The sequence below is a fragment of the Gopherus evgoodei genome, chromosome 6 (genome assembly GCF_007399415.2).
Source record: "Gopherus evgoodei ecotype Sinaloan lineage chromosome 6, rGopEvg1_v1.p, whole genome shotgun sequence".
Classification (NCBI taxonomy): domain Eukaryota; kingdom Metazoa; phylum Chordata; order Testudines; family Testudinidae; genus Gopherus; species Gopherus evgoodei.
The window spans coordinates 76,350,141-76,376,968 of NC_044327.1; the positions used below are offsets into that span (position 1 = coordinate 76,350,141).

The 26,828-nt window shown below is 42.1% G+C and overlaps 1 protein-coding gene across 1 annotated transcript in view; it reads left to right on the forward strand.

Annotated features, from left to right (window-relative positions):
* The window catches only part of KIAA0825 (KIAA0825 ortholog), a 226,266-nt gene extending 199,684 nt beyond the window's left edge, over window positions 1–26,582 (forward strand). Inside the window, 4 exon segments of the mRNA XM_030567980.1 lie at window positions 1,107–1,515; window positions 5,514–5,673; window positions 13,149–13,304; window positions 26,484–26,582. Of these exon segments, the coding sequence (XP_030423840.1) occupies window positions 1,107–1,515; window positions 5,514–5,673; window positions 13,149–13,304; window positions 26,484–26,582 (824 nt within the window).
* Window positions 26,583–26,828: the final 246 nt, after the last annotated feature.

The following is a 26,828-nucleotide window of genomic DNA, read 5'->3' on the forward strand; positions in this document are numbered from 1 at the left end:
CACAGCAATTTATATAGCATTGAAATTAGCATACAATTTGCAACTGCAGATATTTTTCTCTAAACCATTATTAAAATAAGTAAAGTAATATGGTAAACAGATAATAGAAAGCATTTTTAGAATGGATAGGGAGTAAAGATGATTTCAAGTACTTTTTTTGACCACCTGTGGCTAAACAACCATCATTTTAATTTTTGCAAAGATCCAAAAAAAAAAAAAAAAAAAGATTGGCACCAAAATCATGACCTGATTCTCAGTTACACTGACATCCCTTCACAATATTCTGGCAATGAAAAGGGGCCATAAAGTGGGAGTAAATTATTTTTAAGTCTACTTTGTAAGGCCGCTTTACACTGCTTCAGCATCTACCCCATCCTTCTTCATATCCTTTTTCCTTCCCACTTTTTATTTCTGTCATGCTATATACTTGGTCTCTTTTCTCTTTTTAATTGTGTCCTTCTCTCCCTTTTTTCAATCTGTTTCTTTATAGTTACCTTCCAGTTTCCAGAATGATTCAATAGTAGGTGCTGTGCCAGCATACATCTTGCTTATATTGCAGAAGCCAATAATCATGAGTGATGTGAGGACATTTGTGGGCCTAAAAAGGGAAAGGGAGGCAGGGAGTAAACATTACAAATACACTTCAAGACTCTGAGAGATTTAGCACATTACCCTACACTGCAAATTAAACAAATACAAAGCAAATTTAAAGTCAAACAGTTGTCCCATTTTATTCCAAGTACTCAGAATAATGAGTGATCTTTATCTCTATTAAAGCGCTGTAATAGCTGTGCTGTGCTCTATTATTTGTGCTGAAATAGCTGAGCACAACAGGACTAGATACATATGGAACAGCAATCTTAATTCTAAATTTTCTTGGTTTTCTATTTTCAGGTCATTACAGGATCTCATTTCAATAGATTTTTGGAGATTAATATACAGTACAGCACAGTAGAGCTCTAGCTACACTTTTGAGTGCTTAATCTTTTCAGCCATTTTCACTACAAAAGTTAGACATCATAGAACACTCATAACTGTACTGTGATAGAACCAGAATATTAATGTTAATCATACCTTCTTTTCTTTCTTTTTTTCTTTTATTTAAGGCTTCACAAGGCTTGCAGCTCAGGCTGTATCTATTGTAATCAGCAAGTTACCTACAGTGATTGCATGTTTGCCTCCCCCAATTAAATACTTCTTTTTTCTGTCTGAGAGAAAAATGTCAAAAAACTTTGTTGAATCGAAGAAAACTGGTCTGCTTGTCTGGAACTTGATTGTAATTATATGTCGGATATTTGAGGATGGAAACACCGCAGAACTTTTAACAGGTGCAACGCTTGACAGATGGAGCAAAGAGAAACTCACTTTAGTTCGTGTCTGTTTGGAAAGTATTGTGGGAAAACAGAAAAGTAGTCCTAAACAAGTAACACAGAAGGTTATACAGAGTATAGAACAACAAAGACCAAACTGGATTGAAAGCCAGTTGCTGAAAGCAAGAAAATTGAGCACTGACTGGTAAGAAGAATTTAATATTTCAGATGATATATTTCTTCCATTGAGCTATTTGTGAAAGTTCATAATAGAGTCAAACAAATACATACCAGTGAACAAAATGCAGGTTAACACTGATTTTATTTTCTCTAATTTAGAGTAGTTCTTAAAAGGATAAAAGTTTGATAGTAAAAGATTTATGGAAATCAATTGCATAGTAAAAATGTAAACCACAGTTGTTTCATTGGAACAGTCTACTCACAAAGAGATTTCTGATTATCACAGTTATCATAAACAAGGACAATTTAGTTTCTAATCTTTCTTTATGTGAACAGGTACACTAACTGGAGAGCAGTATAGTATGTTTGTAAATGGATTTTCCTATGGTGATTAAATTAAAGAGGACTTAATGTCTTTAAACAGCTTTCTATATTTTTTCTGTGATTAAAAAAATAAGCGTATTTCACTTTGTAGCAACAAAGCCTGAGGGCAATTCGGGCATATCAAAACAGGACAGGGAAGGCACCCAACTGTTCCTTTATGAGGCAAATATCAACCTTCTTCCAGATTTGACATCAATGTCCAAATGTTTTGAAACCTTGCTAAGGTTTCTGGAGGGGTTGAATGGATCTAAATATGTTTATGGTTTTCTCTTATCAAAAATTAGTTTTATGGAAGAAAGTTGTCTAATTTTGGTGACATGTATTATTGTTTAAAATACTACCTATCAGCTTTCTGATATTAGTTTATAGGAGTTACACAAAATAAATTTGTTGACTACTGAAAGTAAAATGGTTTGTCATTTTCGTACATATTCTACAAGGTCAGTGTCATTAATTTCCTCCCGTAATAATCCATATAAACAATATAGAAATTCACATTTGAGTCACCAATCTAAATGAAAAGCTTTTGTGCAGCACACTGAGGTACGGCATTTTTTCTTCTAGGAGCATTCAGTTGGCAAGAATAGCAATAAGCAATAATAGTATCACACAAATGCTCATTGACTTTGACCTTCATAATCTTTACATTTGCATTTAATACTAATTTATGTGCTTTAATCCAATGAATAAAAGATTAAAGGCAGATGCCATCCATGTCAGTAGTCATAATGCAAAATATGTTGTTAAATTTGTAGACTAATATCGACCAGAATAATGTCATAATTCAATTTATAATTTACTCAGATTATAGACCCCTTTTTAAAGCAATGGATATCCAATTTCAGAGTACTGTCTAACTGATAACTCCTAATAACTCTCAGAAGCATCCTTTTAACTTTTTGTTTTTGTCTGCTTATTTTGAAAAAATAATAATAAAGTCAAATAGGTATAGTATTATACTAATTTTCCTAATATTTTAAAAAATATTTAATAGCTATCACACCAGGTATCTGACTTTGGGCAATGACTCTTTCCTTAAGATGCTGAACAACTAGTCAAAAGAATATCTTTACTCATTTTGAGTCTAGGGAATTGAATAATTCCATTATTTACTCTCTAAGTCTCCAGTCATGTGATGAGCTCTGCATGGGAGGGTCTCTGTACATAGAGGAACTCCCCACTGTAGCATGGGGTCTGCCAACATGAAGCTCATTGAAGGAGCAGGGTCTATATTTGTGCCAGGCTACTGTGCCTGAAAGGGAGAGTGACTAAGTAGCTGAGATATTCAATGCAGAACCAAAAGTTATGTATTAAAACAATTTATAAAACAGATCCAGTGAAGTAGGAAATTCAGAGTATTAGCAGAGGTAAGAAAATGGTCCATGTAGAATTGTTTAGTTACTAACTAAAAAAGGATCTTTCAAGAAGGATTCTGATCTCAAACTGATTCTTTTGAGATAAGTTACTTATAAGAATCTTCAATAAAACACTGTGGAATCCATCCTATGATTAAAATGATATGTGTATGTATGCATGTACATCTATATTTATATGTTCACAATTATAGCATCTATCTATCTATCTATCTATCTATCTATCTATCTATCTATCTATCTATCTATCTATCTATCTATCTACAATTATAACATACACACACCCATACCATACCTCTAGTTTCTGTGTATCTGAACCACATAGGACATGTACCAGAAGTGCATAATATTTTTGTAAGCAAAAGCATATAGTGTTTTTTATGTTAAATCATTGTTAAACAAGATTATTGCTTTGATTGTATATAAAATTAGTTATTTTTTCAGTTGTTGAACATACATTTAACTTTGCTTTTATGGAATTTTTAAAAAAAACTATTGTGGAAAAAGTGGCAGCTTTATGCGTTGCCTGTCTTGTATATTGCCTGAAAGCATTACTATTCATTAAAAAAAACCTTCACTCTGTAGTAACACCCGAGTTGTAAACAGTCAAGTTACATTCGGGAGAACACACAGCCCCAAAAGTAAGAAATGTCTGTCTTTGCAAAGTAATTTGTCGAGTTGAAGATTATTGTTTTTCATCATGGTGACCCTGACTTGGCTGACTGGGTGCATATACAGATTAAGATGAATGCAGTTATTCCTTGGCTGAGGTCTGCCTCTTTCAGGGCACATTCTCCCTAATGACATGATTGATAGGCAGTCCCAATCCAGAGAGGAACTCATTAATCATAGCACTGACTGAATCCAATCATCTGCTTCACCTGCACAGTGATGGACAGGAAAGGATACAATTTGGGTGCTGACACTGATACACTCCTTTGTCAGAGGGCCTCAACTTTTTCAATGTCAACCTCTAAGAAGCTCGACAAGAAATTCAGTTTGTATCTATACACAGCATCAAAAGACCAGTCGTAAAATATGCTTTAATTCTAAAGATCAATTTCTTTTTAAGCTTTTCTATAAATATGCCATAACATAGTATCATTTACTTCAATTCAGCAAAGAACAAAACTTTAGTTTATATTTTCAACTATTTACTCTTTAAGAAGTTCTGAGGCTGCACATGGAAGCAATATCAGCATTAATGTCCAGCAGCTGTGTAGCCTTTAAGTGAGCTTTCAGGTCAACAGCAACTTTCAGCAGAACTTATTTTGTAATCATGGCATATTTTCAACAGTAAACTGCAACTTACAGCTGTACGCACTACAACATTTTTTAAAATTTTATTCAGACCCATAAACAATGCAAACTTTGGCTTTCATTCAGAATGCTTATGTTGTGTATCTTAGTATGACTACAGTAATGAATGTAGCAAGCATGATGTGGTCAGTAAAGGACTAACATGTCCATCACTGTGATATCTGTGTGTCAAGTTATATTTGTGCAATAAAACCCCAGTATTTAAGGTCTTCTGAGATAGATGGTGCTCAAAGTTGATAAGGATGCATTTCAACAGTTTGTCACTAGATACCTAGTAAGCACATAGTTATTAGTTTATGTTTATTACAGAGGGAAAGTAGTCAAATAATCATAGTCACAAGTTTTGAGGATCATATGGCAGAGAAGAAACAAGAGGAAAGTACCATACTAGGTTAAAAATAAATAAATAAAGGCAAGTGGCAAAAGGCTACTAGTGAAAAACAGACTAAGATTTAAATTTTCTAACTTATACTCAGTGTAATGGCTATCTGTCTGACATTTAATTAGTCTTTAATATAATCAGTCACAGACAAAGAAAAATGTGCAGAAGATTGAATGCTAATGTTTTTAGTAGCAAAAATACTTTTTTAATGCTAAGAGAAAATAAAATAATTCTTACATGTTCTTTAAAATGTTTTATGTTTTCATCCTTCTGATTACAGCAATTTCAACAATTGCACTAATGCGAAAATACTTTATAGATAAGAATATAGAGGCAACAAAAATGCTTATAGTCTTAATAGGCTTTCAAGCACTTAACATACTATTTTTATATAATTTTATAAAAAACTTCAGAGATATAGCTAAACAGCAACATTTTGTGTGCGGTCCAAATCTTTACAAATTATATTATGTATGGACTTACATTAACACTTTATATTAAGATTTTGTGGTTAACAATGTTATTACTTTACAATAGTAATATTGTATGCTTTCTTTATTTTAGTGCCTTTATTTCAGTAGAAGAAGGTGCAGGGTTAGAGAAGGGAGGTATTGCATTTGAATTGACTGAGCAGAAAATAAACATGATGGTCCTGGATATCTGCCACAAACCAGGTGGCAGCGAGTACCTGAGGCAAATTTATCACATCATCCGGCTCAATGAGGTAGGGAAACGGCCTTTTTACCGAGCAATTAGGTGTGTACTGGCCTGAGGCAGCGTCTGCTGGCAGCTAAGGGTTAGTCAAGGAGGTGATAATGCTTCTTAAAGTCAATACCAAACTCAGTATTGCATTGTAATAGAACCTATTCGGTTCAGGCTTTTCTACATTTGTATATAAAGATTACTTTACAGGAAACAATATAGATTTTATTTATGTACTTTAACAGTAGCATGGCTCATAAACTTGCTTCAGATTTATATTGTTAGACCACAGATCTATTTTAGGAGTTAAAACATAGTAAGAAAATCAGCATGCTATTGAAAATCTGATTCCTACAGGAAGTAGAATTAAATATTATAAGTCAGTTTTGCTGATTTAAAAAAAACAACAAAACAACAGACAAACCCTACTGCTATAGTGGTGAAGTAAATTCATTCAGATGAAGACTGGTATAATCTGTATAACCCTGTGTAGTTAAATGACTTTTAATATTCATATAAAAGCATCTATGCTAACTATTTGTATTGCAACCCATAGAATCTAGACAAGATAAAAGGAGTCTCATGATTTCTGATTATTTAGGGGTTACCATTTTTCAGGTTCCCAAAAAGAGGACGCTGCCAGGGGACGGGGGAGTTGGAAGGAGGGAGAGGAGGAACTAGAGGGAGGTACAGTTGAGGGTAATAGAGGGGGTACCTGCGGCAGGGGTACTCACTGGAGGTGGGGGGCAATTTTGCTCCCTGTCACTGTGTCAGTGCAGCTGGAGCAAGCCAGGATGCAGTGCTAGCCGTCAGTCAGCACTTCCCTGTGGGTGGGATGGGATCTGGCAGCTGTGGCTTCAGTGGAGTGGACCAATCCGCTGCAGATGCAGGGCAGAACCAATTGGGAAGCAGACCAATTGTGGCTCTTTCTAAGCTCCAGCATCTGTTCTGCAAAAATCCTGGACATCGCCAGTTTGAAAAATCTGCCCAAAGAGAGGATGAAGCCTCAAAGAAGAGGCAATGTCCTGGAAAACTTGGATGTATGGTAACCCTATATGTACTGAATTGCCCTAAACTATGGAAAAGATTCCACCTCATCCTACACAATCATATAATATTACATATTTAAATAAACACAGATATATTTAATTGTGTGATACTTAGGGTTGCCAACTGTCTAATTGCACAAACCCAAACACCCTTGCTCCACCGTGTCCCAACCCTTCCCTGAGGCCATGCCCCTGCCCCACTCCTTCTCCAAGGTCCCACCCCCACACACTCCATCTCCCCTCCCTCTGTCGCTCACTCTCTCCCACCCTCACTCACTTTCACCAGTTATGGGCAGGAGGTTTGGATGCAGGAAGAGGGGTGGGCTCTGGGAAGGAGTATGGGTGCGGGAGGGGGTGTGGGGTGCAGGCTCTGGAAGGGAGAATGGGTGTGGGAGGGGGTGCAGACTCTGTTTGGGAGTTTGGGTGCAAGAGGAGATGGGAGGTGTCTCTGGTCAGGTGGCGCTTACTTCGGGTAGCTCCCAAAAGCAACTGGCACATCCTTCTGGCAGCAGCTCTGAGGCGGGGGGCCAGGGGTTCTCTGTTCACTGTTCCTTCCCACAGGCATTGGCTGTAGCTCCTATTGGCTGCAGTTTCCAGCCAATGGGAGCTGGGAAGTCAGTGCTTGGGCCGGGGGCAGTGTGCAGAGACCCCCTGCTCCTCCCAGGGGCCACAGTGATGTGCCAGCTGCGTCCATCAGTTGCCTGGAGCCAGGGCAGGCAGGGAGCCTGCTTTAGCCTTGCTATGCCGCTGGACCTTTAGCACCTAAAATCTCACAGTTTGGCTTCTATAGCCTCTGGGATATAGAGCCTGATTCTGGGAGACTCCCGGCGAAACCAGGAGGGTTGGGAACCCTAGTGATACTACAGATGTACATGCCTGAATTTACATAATTTTTAAAAAAGCATTACTTATATGTATATATATATTGTAGTTATAGTATAAGCAAGTGCATATAACAGAATGCATGATACTGCAAATGTAGGCATAGGCCAAGATTTTCAAAAATGACTGCCTACAGTCTTGCTCCTAAATCCACAGTTAGGCTCTTAAGTCTGTATTATGTCAATAGGAGCATGTGGTCACTCATCACTTCAGAAAATCAAGTCAGTTGTTTAGTAGCCTAAATATGGACTTTGGAGCCCAACTTTGCACATCTCCTTTTGTAAATCTTAGCTATGATGTATGTCCGTATAAAGTAGGCATATATAGAGAAATCACTGAAATTTTGCCTTATTTGGAGTAGAACATAGTATCTGTTTAATAGCATCTCTCACACCACTCAACAGTTTTAAGCAATGAAGTGAAGAGTACGACAGCTTTAAGTGAAAACATTTTCAATGGGGCCATACTCAAGACCCTGGCAAGGCTCAAACAGATTTCTTCAACATGGCTGTGAAACCACTTCAAAGATGTATAGTTTTTGGCACAAAATCATGCTAAGCACTTTTAAACACTGCTTTCCAGAACTTGTTTAAGATTTGTAATGTGAACAGAAGCTAACGTGAAAAATGAGTAACTGGCTGCTCAGAGTAATCATGCCAAAGAATGGAGAAAATGGGATGGTGATCTTTAGTAGCTTTACTTTGTGAAACCAGTACCATGAAGCTATTGAAATTTATAATAGATTTTGTGGATCTGTGGTACCGAAGTTATGTATTCATCAAAAATAATATAAATAAATAAATAAATAAATAGAAATTGTCATCTGGTGGCTACCAAAGAAAACAGCCTTTCATAGACTAAGTCAATGATAGAGAGACAAAGTGGGTGAGGTAATATCTTTTATGGACCAACTTCTGCTGGTGAAAGAGAGACAAGCTTCAAACTTATACAGAGCTCTTAAGAAGAAGAGCTCTGTGTAGGCTCCAAAGCTTGTGTCTCTCACTAGCAGAAGTTGGTCCAGTAAAAGATATTACCTCACCCACCTTGTCTCACTAATATCCTGAGATAGACACTACTACAACAACACTGCATATGAGTCAAGAATGTTCTGTTCACATTATTGTTTCACACCCAGTCACAGAACATACAATTCTACTTGCAAATTTGGTTTTATTTGTATTTATTTCTACATTTATGAAACACACTCATTTCTGGTCTCTTAGCTGAAATGCAGTAATAAAACAATACTTAAAATACAAATTTACCATTGTTGGTTAAATTTCTGCCTCAAAATGTATCTCCACCAGTCTTTCCAACACAAGAAATGCCTTTGTAAAAGATAGGTCTTACATCATGTTCTGATGCTCTCCACAGGGAAAGCAAGTCCAAAGTCGAGTGCCCTCCATTGAGAAATCAAGGGATCCCACAGTTGAAAGCTCTGATTGTAATACTGCTTAACTGAGGGCGTTGTATATGCAAAAGGCCTAGTTAAATTTATACAAATAACGGTCATAGTCTTTCACCATAACTTGGTCATTTTATGACATCAAGTAATAAGTAAAAAACATTTTTGAAATTTGGGAATAAATGGGTGATTTATTGGAGCCAAAAGTTCTAAGTAACAATTTTCACTTCCAATTGTATCATTGTATTCAGAGACTTCAAAAAGTAACAGCATCCTTTGCCCTCAAACAAGAATCCTTAATCTTGCAGGAAACAATCTGAGATGTCCTTCCCTCATAATGTTTCCTAATAATGTCAAAGACCATTCTTTTCATCTATGCCAAGTAACTTATTTCCATGGAAAACAGAATTTTGGGCTATTCTAAAGTCAATGTGACAGATTCTAGCCCCTGCTGAAGACTGTATGCTTTGCTCTGGTAACACAAAGGGTTTGTCTTCACTGTATCTGTACGGGAGCCTACAAGCCTGGGTTCACATACTTGAGCTTCCGCTGTAAAAATAGCTTTGTAGACATTGTGGCTGGAGCTCAGGGTCTCAAGCCTGGTGGACAATGTCAAAGCAACATCTACACAGCCATTTTTTAGCATGTGAGCATGAGCCCCTCAAACACAAATCTGAGCAGGGAAACTTGCTCCAAGATGCAGTGTGGAAAATACCCAAAAGGGCCAAAAATTTTCAACTACTGATTCCCTGAGCATGGGAGAATCTCTGGCTGGCATAGAGCCAGTGTAACAGCACTTCCCAAAAGCTCAGCATAAAGAGTGCATTAGAACAGCCTTCAGACTGCTCCAATTTGTGGTGGAATTAAATTGGCCCATAGCTTACCTGGTGGTAGGAACTTGCAGAATGATTTCAGAGTTGCCTGTGTACTCCCTTCTCCCTCACTCAGAGGTATTGAGCAAAGTTAAAGTGTACTAGAGAATCTGGGTCACAGTGTAAAAGTTTCCTTGCTTCTTGAAGAAGCCCATTCCTATATCTGGAACTAAACAGGTTTAGTAGAAAGATGTATAGTTTACTCATTGACCACCTGGAGGTGCAGTGTGTCCTTACTTATGTAAATAGAATACTCATCAATGTTTACATCAATTCCTTTGAAAGAGACCTATCTACAAAATCAATATCCAGATATTCTTCACATTTGTGTGGCGAAGAAAAGAAAGTTACTTAGGAGAAACTGTCTTTCATTGGTAATGGCTCCACTGCTCCTCTCCAAGAGTTTATACACACACTTTTCCAAGATGAACACTTTATTAGAGCAAAAGCTGTTTTTTCTGATGCCTGTCTTCTTGACTTCACCCATTATGTCAGGCAACAAATGTTCTACCACAGTTTAGACTAAGAGGAACTGATATAAAAAAATGTCAAAAACAAGCACTAATTAACTTGAAGACATTAATATATATAAGTCTAACTGCCTTAAACTAATGAGGAAAGCAGGGACTGGTTCTGTGGCTGCACTGATTGTTGGAAAGAGAGAATTGGAGGATGCAGGATCTTTTACAGCTTTGAATGGTTATGAAATGTTCATGGTTATGAAGTGTGCATGCACACAACACCTAATTGCCAGGCTATACAATCCAGTTTGAGTCTCCAAATGTTCTAACGTATCACAAATTGATATTTTCACTAATATACCCAGGTCTTTTTCCTCCTCTGTCATTTTCAACTGATGAGCACACAGCTTATAGCAGAAAGTTTTATAGTCTGTAAGTACATGATCTTTCACTTTGGACATTAAATTTCATCCCATTTGTATTATTCCAGTCCTCAAGGTCATCCAGTTCTTCTAGTAGAATATTCCGATCCTCCTCTGTATTGTTGTTAAGTAAAAATAAGATTTGTCCAAAAATCGATCCATGAGGAACTCCACTAGTAACCTCCCTCCTGACCAATAGTTTTCCTTTTAGCACAACTTATAGTTGTTCCCCATTAACTAGTTCCTTACAATTCCTGTACTAATCCCCAGCTTCTCCAGTTTAACTAATGATTTCCTGTGTGATACCATATCAAATACTTTACTAAAGTCCAGATAGATTAGATTTATTATATTTAGCTGGTCTAAAAACATCAGTTATCTTACAAATAAGGATATCAGAGTAAACTGGCATGATCTACCTCTGGTAAACATATATTGCATTTGTCCCATTTTCCATTTACCTTCACATCTTTAGTTATTCTTTTCTTTAAAATGTATTCTAAAATCTTGCGTACTTTTGAGGTCAAACTAGCAGGTGCATAGTTGACTGGCTTATTTTTTTCCTTCTTTTTTAAATATAGATACTATATTTTCTATTCTACAGTCATACCATACCACCTCCAGTTTAACAGATATATTGAAAATCTTTGGTATCAGACTTGCAATTTTATGTGACAGTTCTTTCAGTATCTGTGATGCAGTTTATCCACTCCCCCTGCCACCCTTCCCAATCTGAGTACATTAAATATTTTGAGTTTTGCATAATTTCTATACACTCATTCCCATTAACCATCTTGCCTTTGCCCCCGTGTTCAACATTAGCATCCTTATTGAAAACTGAGGCAAAGTATTAATTTATTTTGCAGTCATATTATACATATTATAGCTAGATTATCCTTAATTTCTAACCCATCCTCACTGCATAGTGGCTGCCCACTTCTTCTTTTCTTCTTTTTATTTATATGGCTAAAGAATCTTTTACTATTTGTTTTAATTTCTGTTGCAAGGTATAGCTCAGCTTGACTTTGGCAATTCTTATTTTATCCCTATACTTTCTGACCTCCAAGGTATAGCTATCTTTGCTGATCAGTCCCTTTCTTTTTAGGATCTTTCCTTATTCCTAATATCCTTTTTGAAGTGGTTATTCATTCAGTAAGTGCTAGAGTCCATCCCTACATGCTTGGGATGCAAATTCCAGATAGTTTCTGCACTTTTAACTTAAATAAATGTCAATTCTCCTCCACATTTAAGGCCTTGAGATCATCAGACTAGTTTACTTCACTAACTAGTGCCCTTAATTTCTCAACATTTGCCAGTTTTTTTGATTATCCTTCCATTTAATTTAAATAGAATCAAGTTGTGATCATTCAGTCCAAGGTTATTTTCTACAAATAGAATGTCTATAATGTCTTCATTACTTATCCAAGCCAAATCTAAAAAAGCATCACCTCTTGTTGGTTCATTACTATTTGAAGACATGTCTGCTGCCATCCAGGAATAAGTGGGTCACACCATTATTAGTAATATGTGTTCTCCAATCTATATCTAGGAAGTTAGTCTTCCATAATGACACAATTTTTGATAGTATTTATCTCTCTCATAACATCAAAGAGATCTCTGTCCATTTCCAGATTCCAGCCTGGGGTGGTCTAGAGCAGACCTCTCACACTATCTTAATAGAATCTCTTTTACAATCTTTCCCCAAAGTGATTTTGAGCCAAACGCATTCTGTTTTATCCATGCTAATGGTATCACTTCTTATTTCTTGTGTCTGCGGCATCATTGACATACAATGCTTATTTCCTTACTGTACCACATCATTGTTGTACAATGGTACCCCATCACAATTACCTTTTATTTCTTTCTCTCTTGGGAAGCACATATCCATCATTGCCTCTATTCCAGTCACAACTGCTATTACACCGTATTTCTGTTGTCTTTATACTATTTGGTTTGCATCCTGCACCAGTAATACTAGTTCCACTACTTTGTTGCCTAGGCTTCTTGCATTAGTGTACAAACATTTCCTTTGTTGCATTAGTGTACAGTCATCTCATCTGACTTCACACTATTTCCTAGACAGATTAAGTATAATCCTTTCACTATTTGTATCTTCTACCTGACTATTCCTCCTATCAATATTATTACTTTTTCTGTTTGGGGTCCATATTCCTACCCTCTGGAGTTCCTTTTTCCTGTACTAAATCCTCATTTACATGCAGATGCTGCTGTCAGATACTCTGGGCCTGGCTGAAGCCTAGTGGGGCAGAGAGAAGAAAGTGTGGGGAGGCGGGAGAGATCTGATGATAATCTGGTTGGGCAAAGATAAATTTATATGTGGAATTTGACCAGACTGTTGCCATCAAGGATAGGTGGTACTCATTGACTTGTATTTCTTCTTAAAAGGAATACTTGAAAGAGCTGCTGTCTTGTGGGAATTCTTCAGAAGAGAATGTAATGCCCATTGAATATTTGCATTTGACATTGAGGAGCGCAGAAGAGCAGCCTGTTTTCAACCCTTTCCAGGTGCACCGCCAATATTGTGCAAATATGTTTGATCAGGTTAGTGAAAGTTTTTGAAAGTTTCAATTTCTATCAATGAAAATATAATATATAATATTATAAGGAATACAGGTCATACCTACACAATGAGGCAGTCCTGGAAAGCAGTAACTCTGAAAATAATTTAGGAATCAGTGGACAAGCAACTTGCATGATTTCTCAAGTGATGCTGTGGTAAAAAGAGCTAATGTGATCCTTGTCTGTATAAACAAGGGAGTAGTGCGTAGGAGTAGGAAGATGATTTTACCTCCAGATGTGGCGTTGTTGAAGACGACACTGGAATATTGTGTGAAGTTCTGGTGTTCACATTTTTAAAAGGATGCTGAAAAATTGGAAAGGGTGCAGAAAAGAGAGACAAAAATTATTTGAAGGATGAAGAAAATGCCTTTCAATCTGTTTACCTTAAAAAGAAGATCAAGAGCTGACTTGATTACAGCATAGGAGTAACTTTACAAGGCGAAAATACCAGATACTAAAGGGGTGTTAATCTAGTGGAGGAAGGCGTAACAACAACTTATGGAAGGTGAAGCCAGACAAATTCAAATTTGGAAAGAAAAGGCAAACATTTTAACAATGGGGGTGACAGACTGTTGAAACAAGCTATCTCAGGAAGTGATGGATTCTCCATTTCTTGAAGTCTTCAAATCAAGTCTGGATATTCCTGAAAAATTTTCTTCAGCCAAACACAAGTTATTGTCCTTAATAAAGGAGTAACTGGGTGAAATTTAGAGTAACTGAGTGAAATTTAGTGGCCTGTGATTGATAGATAGACAGATAGATAGATAGATATAATGTGGTCAGACTAGATGGTAGGTGTTGAAATCATGATGATGAACTAATTGGCATAGGCACAAACTTCATAAAATTGCTTGGGTGCTTGGCCTCTAAAGTGCTGACTTATAATCCATTTGTGCTATGCAAGGGGTTGTCATTGACACATTTTCTCCCCTGTTCTTTTATCTGTATTGTTGCTTTGATGTGGATCTCATGTACTTGAAGAATTTGTATTCTTTCACATATAGCTACGTTTCTTCAGTATGAATATGAGAAGCACATTTTATGGATGATTTTTCATTATCTAGATACAATGGACTGGGTCTTCTGTTGAAGACAGTGGCAAAGCTTGAAGTGCATATTTGGGAGAAATGATGAAAAAAATCCATAAAACACACTACCTGATGACAGTCATTGTCAAAAATACCAGACACTGGAGTAATGGTTGAATTTGAAATATGTAGATCGATATAGATTAAATAGAAAAAAAAATGAGAAAACTGTGTATTTCTGATGTTCATATTAGGCTAATCAGTTAAAATATTAAGGTATCTAATTCCAGAAACTAGTACCATGCCAGGTCAGCATTTTTTTTTTTTTAAAGTAATAGGTCTAAGGTAAAATCATCAAAACTCCCTAAGTCTGATTTTCTCCTGTGGCTAAGGCATGGACCTTAGTGAACGGCACTTAGGGTACAAATCTCAAAAGTCACTTTTAAAATGAGATTTATGTGCCTAGATCACTTAGGCACTTTTGAAAAATTTATTTGGAGGCTTTGCCAATCTTCTTAATCCCTGTAGGCACCCCCACAATTTCAGTGCTGATTTTTTAAACTGTTAAATGAAGTTCACAGTAAGAACTTCTTCTAGACATCCCCTTATCTTTTTTCAGTACAAATTTCTTTCGTATTTAGGTAAAGATATCACCTCTGCTCTCTTTAGTGATGGCTAAAGAGCAGTTCTTCTTCGAGTGATTGCTCACATCCATTCCAGTTAGGTGTGCGCGCCGCGCGTGCATGTTCGTCGGAAACTTTTTACCCTAGCAACTCCAGTGGGCCGGCAGGTCGCCCCCTAGAGTGGCGCCACCATGGCACCTGATATATACCCCTGCCGGCCCGCCCGCTCCTCAGTTCCTTCTTACCGCCGTGTCGGTCGTTGGAACTGTGGAGCGCGGCATAGCTGTCCTCCACGTCCCTAGCTCTCCTTGTTCTACGGTTGATAGTTAGTAGTTAAGTGTAGTTAGTTATATATAGTTAATAGTGTAAATATTGTAGATATTTGTTAGCCGGTTTGGGCCATAGCCCTCCCCGGCTCCCGGCACCAGGCTCATGCCTGGTTCGCCGGGCTTCAAGCAATGTGCGGCCTGTAAGAAGCCGATGCCGACCAGCGACCCTCACGACGCATGTCTAAAGTGCCTGGGGGAATCGCACAGGTCAGACAAGTGCCGCATTTGCAAGGCTTTTAAGCCTAGAACAAAGAAGGAGAGAGACCAGAGACTTAGGACTCTCCTCATGGAAGCGGCACTCGACCCGGCAGCTTCGCAGGCCGTTATTTCGACACCGGCACCGGATCGCGCCGGCACCGGAAAGACTCCCCGGCACCGACCTTCCCCGGCACTGGGTGTAGAAGCAAGACCCTCGAAGTCTGCAACTCCATCCAGGCAGACTCGAGTGGAGCGCCCGGCACTGACATCGGCCGCGGTGCTACCGGCACCGTCGACTCCGGGCCCGGAGGGTCCGTCGAGTCCGGTCCCGCCGAGCTCCCCCATAAGATCTGGGGTTGAGCTATTGGTCCCATCAACGCCGGAGACCTTCGCCTCGGCACGGGACCTCATTGCCCTGACTGAGTCAACTCAGCCTCCACCCCCGGTACCTCCGGTGCGGGTAGCGTCCAGGGGCAAACCTATGATGTCGGCGCCGTCTCGGGACTCACGCTCGCTGTCGAGGTCCCGACACCATGGTCGCTCAAGATCCCGCCGCCGCTCGCAGTCCCGGCACCACTCCCCTCGGCGGTACCGGTCGTACTCGCGGCACCGATCGGCCTCCAGACGGTCACGGTCTGGTTCCAGCCGCCGATACCGGCACCGGGACTCCAGGAGCCAGTCCTGCCGTCGATCAGCGCGCCGGTCGACCTCCCGGCACCGAGCTGGTGGCAGGTCCCGGTCCCGGTCAACCTCCCGACACCGCGTCGGTGGCAGGTCCCGGTCCCGATCCCGGCACCGAGGCAGCGGCCGGTACCGGTCCCGATCCCGGCACCGAGTCCATGACAGACCCCGGTCCCGATCCCGGCACCGGTGTGGCTCCCGGTCCCGATCCCCAGCACCGAGAACATCTTCGGCGCCAGGACGCGGAGACTCTTACCAGCCGCGGTCGGCCCCTCCATGGCCTTCCAGACAGCCGTCTGTGTCATCGCAGGCGGGACAGTGTATACGCGCTGGGCACTGACAGACAAGCGGCTCTTTTCCAAGACCCTCCGCAACAGGACCAGGGTCCGCGACAGTGGGGGTTCTGGACACCCTGGGCATACCATCAAGCCCAGGGCCCCCAAAAGCTTCCTCCTAGGCCTGCAACGGCAGAGCACAGGGCACCGGAGGCGACGTTGTCTCGCCCCCCTCCCTCCCCGGACGGGGAGGATGGGTCAAAGCAACAGGACCCTGATCTCCCTCCTGAGCCAGAGGCGAGGGCTGAGGCGGACCCCCCGCTGGACACTCTCTTGCCAGGGGTCTCCTCATCGTCTTCTCCCGATGAGGCGGTGGCTGGCACTTCCTCTAATAGCCCTCCTCCTCTGGATCTCAGGGCACATCAGGACCTCCTCAGGCGCGTAGCACAGAATCTGAGCCTGCAAGCTGAGGAGGTCTCTGAGATCGAGGACCCCGTCGTCAGCATCCTCTCCTCCGATGCTCCCACCAGGGTCGCCCTCCCCTTTATTCGGACGATCCAGGCCAACGCCAATACAATCTGGCAATCTCCGGCCTCCATCCCCCCTACTGCACGGGGCGTCGAAAGGAAGTACATGGCCCCCTCCAAGGGCTACGAGTACCTCCATATTCACCCGACACCATGTTCCCTGGTGGTACAGTCGGTGAACGAGAGGGAGCGTCACGGACAGGAAGCCCCAGCCCCCAAATCCAAGGAGGCCAGGCGTATGGACCTCCTCGGCCGCAAGGTTTATTCGGCTGGGGCCCTTCAGTTCAGGGTTTCCAACCAGCAAGCCCTTCTTAGCCGCTACGCATTTAACTCTTAGGTGGCAGCGGATAAGTTCAAAGAGCTGCTGCCACAAGAGGCGCGTCAAGAATTTGCGGTGATTCTTGACGAGGGCAAAAAGGTTGCACGAACCTCATTGCAGGCCTCCTTGGACGCGGCAGACTCAGCTGCCCATACCCTCGCCTCGGGGGTGATGATGCGCCGCATCTCCTGGCTTCAGGTTTCTGGCCTTCCTACGGAGCTCCAATACACCATCCAGGACCTCCCGTTCGAAGGCCAGGGCCTGTTCTCGGAGAAGACAGACCCCAGACTGAAAAGTCTTAAGGACAATCGGGTCATTATGCGCTCCCTTGGTATGCACATGCCTGGGACGCAACGCAGACCCTTCCGACCGCAGCAACAGCAGCAGCGTCGGCCATACCCCCAGTTCCGCCAGCGGCAGGACCTTAATAGGCGCCGCGGCAGAAATGGCAGGCGCAGGCCATCGGGCAATCAAGGGGGGCAAAACCAAAGCTCCTCTAAAGCCCCACCTGGACCCAAACCTTCGTTTTGAAGGTGCGCCCGAGGGCGTAATACCAGTATCTCCCATGGATCCTTTCCCCCCGTTTTCCAACCGCCTTTCGTTTTTCCTCCAGGCGTGATCCCGGATAACATCCGACGGCTGGGTCTTACGCACGGTGCAGACGGGATACCGTCTGCAGTTTGTATCATTTCCTCCCTCCCGCCCCCCATCCTCGTCCCTCTTCAGGGACCCCTCTCACGAGCAATTCCTCCGCCAGGAGGTACAGACGCTCCTCAACTAAGGAGCTATAGAGGCGGTTCCGGAGAACGAGAAGGGCAAGGGGTTTTATTCCCGCTACTTTCTGATCCCCAAGGCCAAGGGAGGCCTCAGGCCTATCCTCGACCTGCGAGAGCTCAACAAATATCTAGTAAAGTTGAAGTTCCGCATGGTATCCCTGGGGACCATTATCCCATCCCTGGATCCTGGAGACTGGTATGCCGCCCTCGACATGCAGGACGCTTATTTTCATATTGCCATATGGCCACACCACAGATGTTTCCTTCGGTTCGTGGTCGGCTGCCTTCACTACCAATTTGCGGTCCTCCCATTTGGCCTTTCTATGGCTCCGAGGGTATTCACAAAATGCATGGCCGTCGTTGTGGCACATCTTCAGCGCAGTCGCATTCACGTGTTCCCTTACCTCGACGATTGGTTAATTCGGGGCACGTCGGAGCTGCAGGTCTGCAGCCACGTCCACAGGATCACCGGCCTGTTTGCTACCTTGGGCCTCATGATCAACGTGGACAAGTCCACCCTGCTCCCCTCGCAGAGGGTGGAGTTCATTGGGGCCATCCTGGACTCCACCGTAGCCAGGGCCCTTCTGCCGCTGCCGAGGTTCCAGTCGTTGTCGGCGATCGTTCAGCGCTTGCTGGCAGCCCCCCTGACATCGATACGGACATGTCTAACCCTGTTAGGCCATATGGCAGCCTGCACATTCATGACCGGGTATGCACGGCTCCGCATGAGGCCCCTCCAGTCCTGGCTCATCGCACATTATCGGCCGACAAGGCAGTCACTAGACATGCTGATCACAATCCCCCAGGGGGTGTTGGATTCTCTCAGTTGGTGGCTAGACCAATCCGTCGTGTGTGCGGGGCTCCCATTCCACCCACCCCAGCCCGTCGTCCCTAACGACGGATGCCTCCGATCTCGGCTGGGGGGCCCACCTGGGACCCCTGAGGACACAGGGCCTGTGGTCTCCACAGGAGGTGGAATTACACATCAACATGCGGGAGTTGAGAGCGGTCCGCCTTGCTTGTCAAACGTTCTGTCACCAGCTTCAGGGTCATTGTGTCGCGGTATTTACCGACAACACGACGACCATGTACTATATCAACAAGCAGGGTGGCACCAGATCCTCTCCCCTATGTCACGAGGCAATGCGACTCTGGGACTTTTGTATAGCCCACTCCATTCACCTCACGGCTTCCTTCCTCCCCGGAGTACGGAACACGCTGGCGGACCGCCTGAGCAGATCCTTCCTCGCGCACGAATGGTCCCTCCGCCCGGACGTCGCCCTCTCGATTTTCCAGAGGTGGGGTTGTCCCCGCGTGGACCTCTTCGCGTCCAGGGGGAACAGGAAATGCCAGGCGTTCTGCTCCTTTCAGGGACGGGAGTCCGGGTCTATAGCGGATGCCTTCCTTATTCCGTGGACGACCCACTTGTTCTACGCGTTCCCCCTGTTCCCGCTGATCCACAGGGTCCTTCTGAAGGTGCGCAGGGACAGGGCCCGCGTGATCATGGTAGCCCCGGCGTGGCCCAGGCAACATTGGTACCCCATGTTGCTCGACATGGCCATAGCCGACCCAGTTCCCCTGCCCCTTCATCCGGACCTGATCACCCAGGACCACGGAACTCTCTGTCACCCGGACCTCCAGTCGCTGCACCTAGCAGCGTGGCTCCTGCGTGGCTGACCAGTTCTGAGTTGCGCTGCTCCACCCCGGTACGTGAGGTACTCTTGGGCAGCAGGAAGCCTTCCACTAGAGCGACGTACTCGGCCAAGTGGAAGCGTTTCTCCTATTGGTGCGTGGAGAAGGGTCTCCTCCCGATGGAAGTTTCGGTGGCCAATATTTTGGACTATATTTGGTCCCTTAAGCAACAGGGCCTGGCGATATCGTCCCTGCGGGTCCACCTGGCGGCTATCTCCACCTTTCACCCGGGTGGGGATGGCCGCTCCGTTTTCTCTCACCCGACGGTGACTAGATTCCTTAAGGGGTTGGACCGTCTCTACCCTAACGTCCGACCCCCTGCCCCTACCTGGGATCTTAACCTGGTGTTGTCTCGGCTCATGGGGCCCCCCTTTGAGCCGTTAGCTACTTGCTCCCTGCTCTATCTTTCTTGGAAGACTGCCTTTTTAGTAGCTATTACCTCAGCTAGACAGGTGTCGGAACTCCGGGCGCTCACGGTAGATCCCCCGTATACAGTCTTCCATAAAGATAAGGTGCAGCTGAGACCGCACCCTGCCTTTCTCCCCAAGGTGGTCTCAGCCTTCCACGTCAACCAGGAGATCTTCCTCCCAGTTTTTTTCCCGAAACCTCATTCTTCACGCAGGGAGCAACAACTCCACTCGCTTGATGTCCGTCGGGCTCTCGCGTTTTATGTGGAGAGGACCAAACCGTTCCGCAAATCCCCCCAGCTTTTCGTGGCAGTAGCGGACCGCATTAAGGGGCTTCCCATTTCCTCGCAGAGGTTATCCTCGTGGGTAACGTCCTGTATCAGGACCTGCTATGACTTGGCTCACGTTCCTACGGGCCGTGTGACTGCGCACTCCACCAGGGCGCAGGCGTCATTGCTGGCTTTCCTCGCCCGTATGCCCATCCAGGAAATCTGTCGGGCAGCGACCTGGTCATCGGTCCACACCTTTGCTACCCACTACGCCCTGGTCCAGCAGTCCAGAGAGGACGCGGCCTTCGGATCTGCAGTGCTCCATGCCGCTACTTCTCTCTCCGACCCCACCGCCTAGGTATGGCTTGGGATTCACCTAACTGGAATGGATGTGAGCAATCACTCGAAGAAGAAAAGACGGTTACTCACCTTTGTAACTGTTGTTCTTCGAGATGTGTTGCTCACATCCATTCCACACCCGCCCTCCTTCCTCACTGTCGGAGTAGCCGGCAAGAAGGAACTGAGGAGCGGGCGGGCCAGCAGGGGTATATATCGGGTGCCATGGTGATGCCACTCTAGGGGGCGACCTGCCAGCCCACTGGAGTTGCTAGGGTAAAAAGTTTCTGACGAACGTGCACGCGCGGCGCGCACACCTAACTGGAATGGATGTGAGCAACACATCTCGAAGAACAACAGTTACAAAGGTGAGTAACCGTCTTTTTCGTTGTATACGCCATTTTCTAAAACATACATATTATTTAATAGATATTTAATCCATGTGATGTATTTCAGTGAAAGTGTTAATGGTGTGAATGAAGGAGATGAATATTAATTTGAGGCTCCTGACCCCAGTTGAACTAGTTTTAAACCTGTGTTGCTCTTTCTTGTTTCATAAGTTTCTTTGTAAATATCCTAAATGAAGGGGACTCAAGGGAGGGATTACTTGTCTTAGACAACTGGGAAAAAAATGGTGTCCAGATTTGGAACACAGATAATATTTTTATCATGCATGTTACAGTTCTTGCCTACATTCATTAATAGTGAGTAGAATAAGACCTTCAAATACTGAAAACTCAGGGCAGAATTCTTTTGCTATATGACAGAGTTGCAGTGCTCCATTAATCAGCAGGTGACAAGAGACAGTTCATATTGGATTGTGTTGGATTCCAGAAATGTTAGCATAAAATCAGTTTATCAGAACTTGGAAAACTGTCCTAGCATTTCAATAAAAATAATTAATGGACCATAGACATTAAGGTATCATGTGTCAAACCTATTGGTCAGTAAATCAACTTGCTTCCTGAAATTAATTATACTATTAAAGAAGTTATCTTATTTTATTTCCTTTAAAATGTAATTTTAATACATGAATATAGGAACTGCCATACTGGAATAGACCAATAGTCAGTCTAATCCATTATCTGGTCTCTGACAGATTCTACTGCTAGATTCTTCAAAGGACGCTACAAAAAAACTCATAATGGACAGTTATTCTGCCTAAATTTCTTCTTAACCCCATCAGTCAGTAGTTGGTCTCTGCCCTGAAACATGAGAGTTTATAAATCCCTGATCTGTTTCTTTATTTTTACCATATACACCCCTACCCCATATAATATGGTCATAGGGAGCCAAAAATCCCTACCGCGTTATAGGTGAAATGCCTTAATATTGGGGTAACAGTGGCAGGGCTGCAACGGTGATTTAAAGAGCCTGGTGCTCCGGATGCAGGGAAACCCAGGCCCTTTAAATCACTGGTGGAGCCCCGCTGCCACAGCCCGGGGGTAGCTATGGCAGGGCTCCAGCAGTGATTTGAAGGGCCTGGGATTCTTCAGCAGCAAGAGCCCCGGGCCCTTTAAATTGCCGGCAAGCCACACTGCCACAGCCCCAGGGTAGGGGTGGCAGGGCTCCAGTGGTGATTTAAAGGGCCCTGGGATCCCCACAGCAGCTGTAGCCCCGGACCCTTTAAAAGCACCGCCGGAGCCCCACTGCTACCGCACTATGTGAACCTGTGTTATATCGGATCACGTTATAGCGGAATAGAGGTGTATAATTATATATATTTATATAATATATGTTTTCATTATCCACATAAATGTCGAATCCTTGTTTGAATCCCACTAAGCCTCTGGCCTTCACAATATCTTTTGCCAGTGAGCCAGTTATGCATTGTGTAAGAGTATTCCTTCTATCAGTTTTATATTCGTTGCCTTTCAATTCTAAAGACTGTGCTTAAGTTCTTCTGCTTTGAGAGCATAAATAGGAGTGCCAACTTTGTGTTTATTCAGGAGTCCGTGTATTCCTTGGCACAGTGGCACTGAATTCAGGAACAAGATCAGCTGAATTCTGCAGCACTGTTAACTTACTCTGTTCCCATAAAATCCTCTTCATTTACAATCCCTTCCCTCATGCACAGCCCATTATCACTGGGTTTGGATTAGCCTAAATAAACCAGGGAGTAGGTGAATCAGAAGGTAGCAGGCCTGCCTGCAGAGTGTTGCCATGGATGAACCTCTTAAGCTGGTTACAGGCTTCCACTTCCTAGCACTCATTGAGAAGAGAGGTTTGGAGACAGGTCTCTTGAACAGCAAGATAGCCTATATCCATGGAGCTAGGCTACCTAAGCAATATAATAGGGGGAAATTATCATAGAAAATAATATTGTACAAAAATATTTGTTTCCTGTCAGTACTTTTGACTAGGGCTCATATTAAAAATAAATATAAATGAAAAAATTGTCAATTAATATTTTTACTGTGTTCTTCACACTCCAACTCCATAAGCCTCTGTTCCCTAATTAATTCTCCCTAGAAAGCAAGAGGTAGCTGCAGAGTGGAACTGATAGGGCAAGGAGACAGAAAACAAAACATCTAGCACCTGTCTGCAACCATATGCGATTCTCATACAAAAATACTGAATTCTGCAGCATCTTCAAAAAAGGATAGATTTTGCAGCAAGTTGTATGAATGTGGAATCACAAAACATTTAGGGGCCCGTTTTTACCATTCATTATTTTATATACCTCTATCATGTTCTCTCTTTTTTGGTTTCTCTAAACAAAGCAGTTCCAACTTTTCAATCTCCCTTCATATACAATTCTTCTTGTTCTTTTTTTTTTTAACTTAACATTTTCATCATCGATTTCTGGACTCCTTCTGTTCCTACATTGAGCAGAGGACTATATTGAGCTGTCCACAATGACTGCCAGGTCTTTTTCCTTAGCGGCTACAGTTAAATAGAACACAAATATGTATGAATAGTTAAAATTATTCCTTTCAACGTGCATTATTTTACATTTGTCAACACTGAATTTCATCTGCCACCTTGGGTTTTTCCTGACAGCTTCTCTAGTCTTGAGTAACCAGACTGATTTTGTATCATTTGTAAGCTTTGCCACCTCACTCTTTGTTCACCTATTTTACCACATCATTGAACAGCAGTGATTTTAGGACAGACTTTGGAGCCATGTCCTGTTATCTTTCTGCCATTATGAAATTTGACCATTTGTTTTCACTCTTTTTTTTCTGTGTTATAGCCAGTTTCTAATACAAGACAATAATTTTCTTTTCACCCCATGACTACTTGGTTTCCTTAATATAAGTTCTTGTTATGGACTTTTTCAAAGGCTGTTTAATGGTCTTTTAAACAGCCTTTGAAAAAGTCCATAAGAAGAACTAATAAACTATAGCAACTGGTTGTCTCTTATTTGCTATCTTTTTCACATATGCAAAGAATTATAGTAGATTAGAGGCATGATTTTCCTTTTCTGAAGCCATGCTAGTTTGTCCCCCAACATATCATGTTCTCGGTGGTACCAGATGACAGAACAAGGAGTAATGGTCTCAAGTTGCAGTGAGGGAGATTCAGGTTGGATATTAGGAAAAACTTTTTCACTAGGAGGGTGGTGAAGCACTGGAATGGGTTACCTAGGGAGGTGGTGGAATCTCCTTTTTTAGAGTTTTTTAAAGTCAGGCTTGACAAAGCCCTGGCTGCGATGATTTAGTTGGGAATTGGTCCTGCTTTGAGCAGGAGGTTGGACTAGATGACTTCCTGAGGTCCCTTCCAACCATGATATTCTATGATCAGGAGATTTAATAATTATTTTTAATTATAATTTCAGCCAATTTACCTGCTCCTGAATAAAGTTTGCTGCTCTGTACACCCCAGGATCAACCCTAGCATATTAATTAAATATTATGTGCATGTGTTATCTTCCAGCCCTTTGGTTTAGTAGCTAATTTGAGAGACAGCACATAATTAAAGTTCACAATTCAGCCACTTCATATTTACATTCTTTCAGAACTCCTGATGTTTACCATCTAGTCGTAGCAACTTGTTACTCTGAATTTAATCACTTTGTCCCGCCGACATCTCAATCTCCTTTACTTTACCACCAGACTGACCAATTCTTTCCCAGGCTTCCTCCTCCTATTATATGTACACAATTTCTTGGTTTTTTTTTTCTTTTTCCTGTTTGCTCATCAAATCCCCTCTTTTTAGCCCTTCTGATTTCACGTATCTTTGGTGTTCCCTCTGTTTTTTGTTGTTCTGTGTGTAGAATGAATGACTACCTGAATTTACAGTTAAACATTGGAGCACTGTCTTTCCTGCTTCCATCCCCTCCCTCTTTTACTCTCTTTCCTCCCTCTTCATTAACTCCTTCTGTCTCTCATCTCACTCTTGATAGACTTTTTCCTCCTCATTCATTCTTCGTTAGACATTCACTTCCACCATTCAGCTTCTTCCCCATTTACTCACTTATTCTCTTTCACTTTCCCTGCCCCTCTCTCCCATTCTTCCTTTCTCTATCCTCTCTCCCTGACTTTTATTATTTGTGAGTGAATGAAGGAAGGAAGGAGGGGGTAAGAGAAAGGCGGAGAGACAGAGAGAGAGTTAAAGCAGCTGGGTGGAAGAGGACCCGTGGAGTATATTCAGCTGTCTCCAGTAGCACCAGAGGTTCTGTGGGATTAGGGAATCCTGCAAATCTTGTTGGAAACTCTGCTTGCTACAGTTTATGTTACATTACTTCCTATTGGCTTCATTTGGGCTGGATTTCCATTTTCTAAAGGATACTTGTTTAGCTTAAATAAGCTCTTGAACCTTGCCATTTAGCCGTATATATATTAATATACATATATATGGGTGTTGCCTTCCCTCTTTTTGTTTAGGGGTTACATAACTCCTGTTACTATTTATTATGGTATGAGAAAGTAGCTTCCATTCAGAGTCATAAGGATTTTAATTTCCCCAGTTTTGACTAGTTTCCTCATCTTTTAAAAAAAAAATAGTCCTAGCCAAATTAGTTTCACCATACTAATTTTGGGAGCAATCTCTCTCCCAAGTATATTGAACTTAATTGTATTATGGTCACTATTCCTTATTGGCTGAACTTTAGTTAATAATATTAATATTATACAGCTACAAGTATTGCTTTGTAAGCATGATATTGTTGTACGTCATTTGTCTGCATACAGTTATTGTAGGATAGATTTTATTAATTAAATAAGCAACAGGGCATTTACCTGAGTTCATATTGTCTATAGGTATTTATAATAACCATCTGGTGACTGCAATGCCTTACACAACAATAGACAAGTAAAATATCTCGCACTAATTAAGATACAGCATTAATTCCAGCTACACCAAGTTCTTTTTCTTGATAAACTTTTTGCTGACAGTAGAAAATGTAAATTGCTACAATACATAAAAAGTTGCCAATGATTTTGCTTTTCAAATAGAGTCAAGCTCTCAGAGAAAGTGGCTGGGCAAAATGCCATTAACAGTTGGAAGAATAACGACTCAGAAAAATTGATTTATCTTTTTATAAATAATGGCTACATCCCCAAATGGATTTATAAATTAATTGCTGTCTTATTGGAATAAAAACCTTCTTCTGTGGACATGATTGATATCATCTGTCTAAGTCCTTGTTCTAGACCCCCCTCCTTCTTAGTTAGTCTATCACAGCTGGTGCTTTAATTTACTGATCATATTAATTCTGATTAATAACTAACAATAGCTTCTTCCCATACCTCAACAGTCAGCCATTACTGAATGGAACTGGGATTGGTCAATCTTGCTGCCAAGTTATCTGGGGCTGAATCAGATGACCTTCAGGGCACTGCTGGCACACAGGTAATAAGAATCTTATACAGAATCTCTGTATTTTCCAATTTTTGGTGTTACTTTATCATGGACTATACATTAAGGTTAATTTTGACACAAAATGTAAAATAATTAGGAAATATATTTTTAAACTACAGGATTTCAAAGTGGCAATTGTTCGAAAGGATAGTTTTTCTGTATTTGTTGTGCAATGAGAAAGTCTAGTGATAAATGAATAGTTAACAGTTTTTATCTCAAGGGGTAAAAGCCTGTGTTTTAT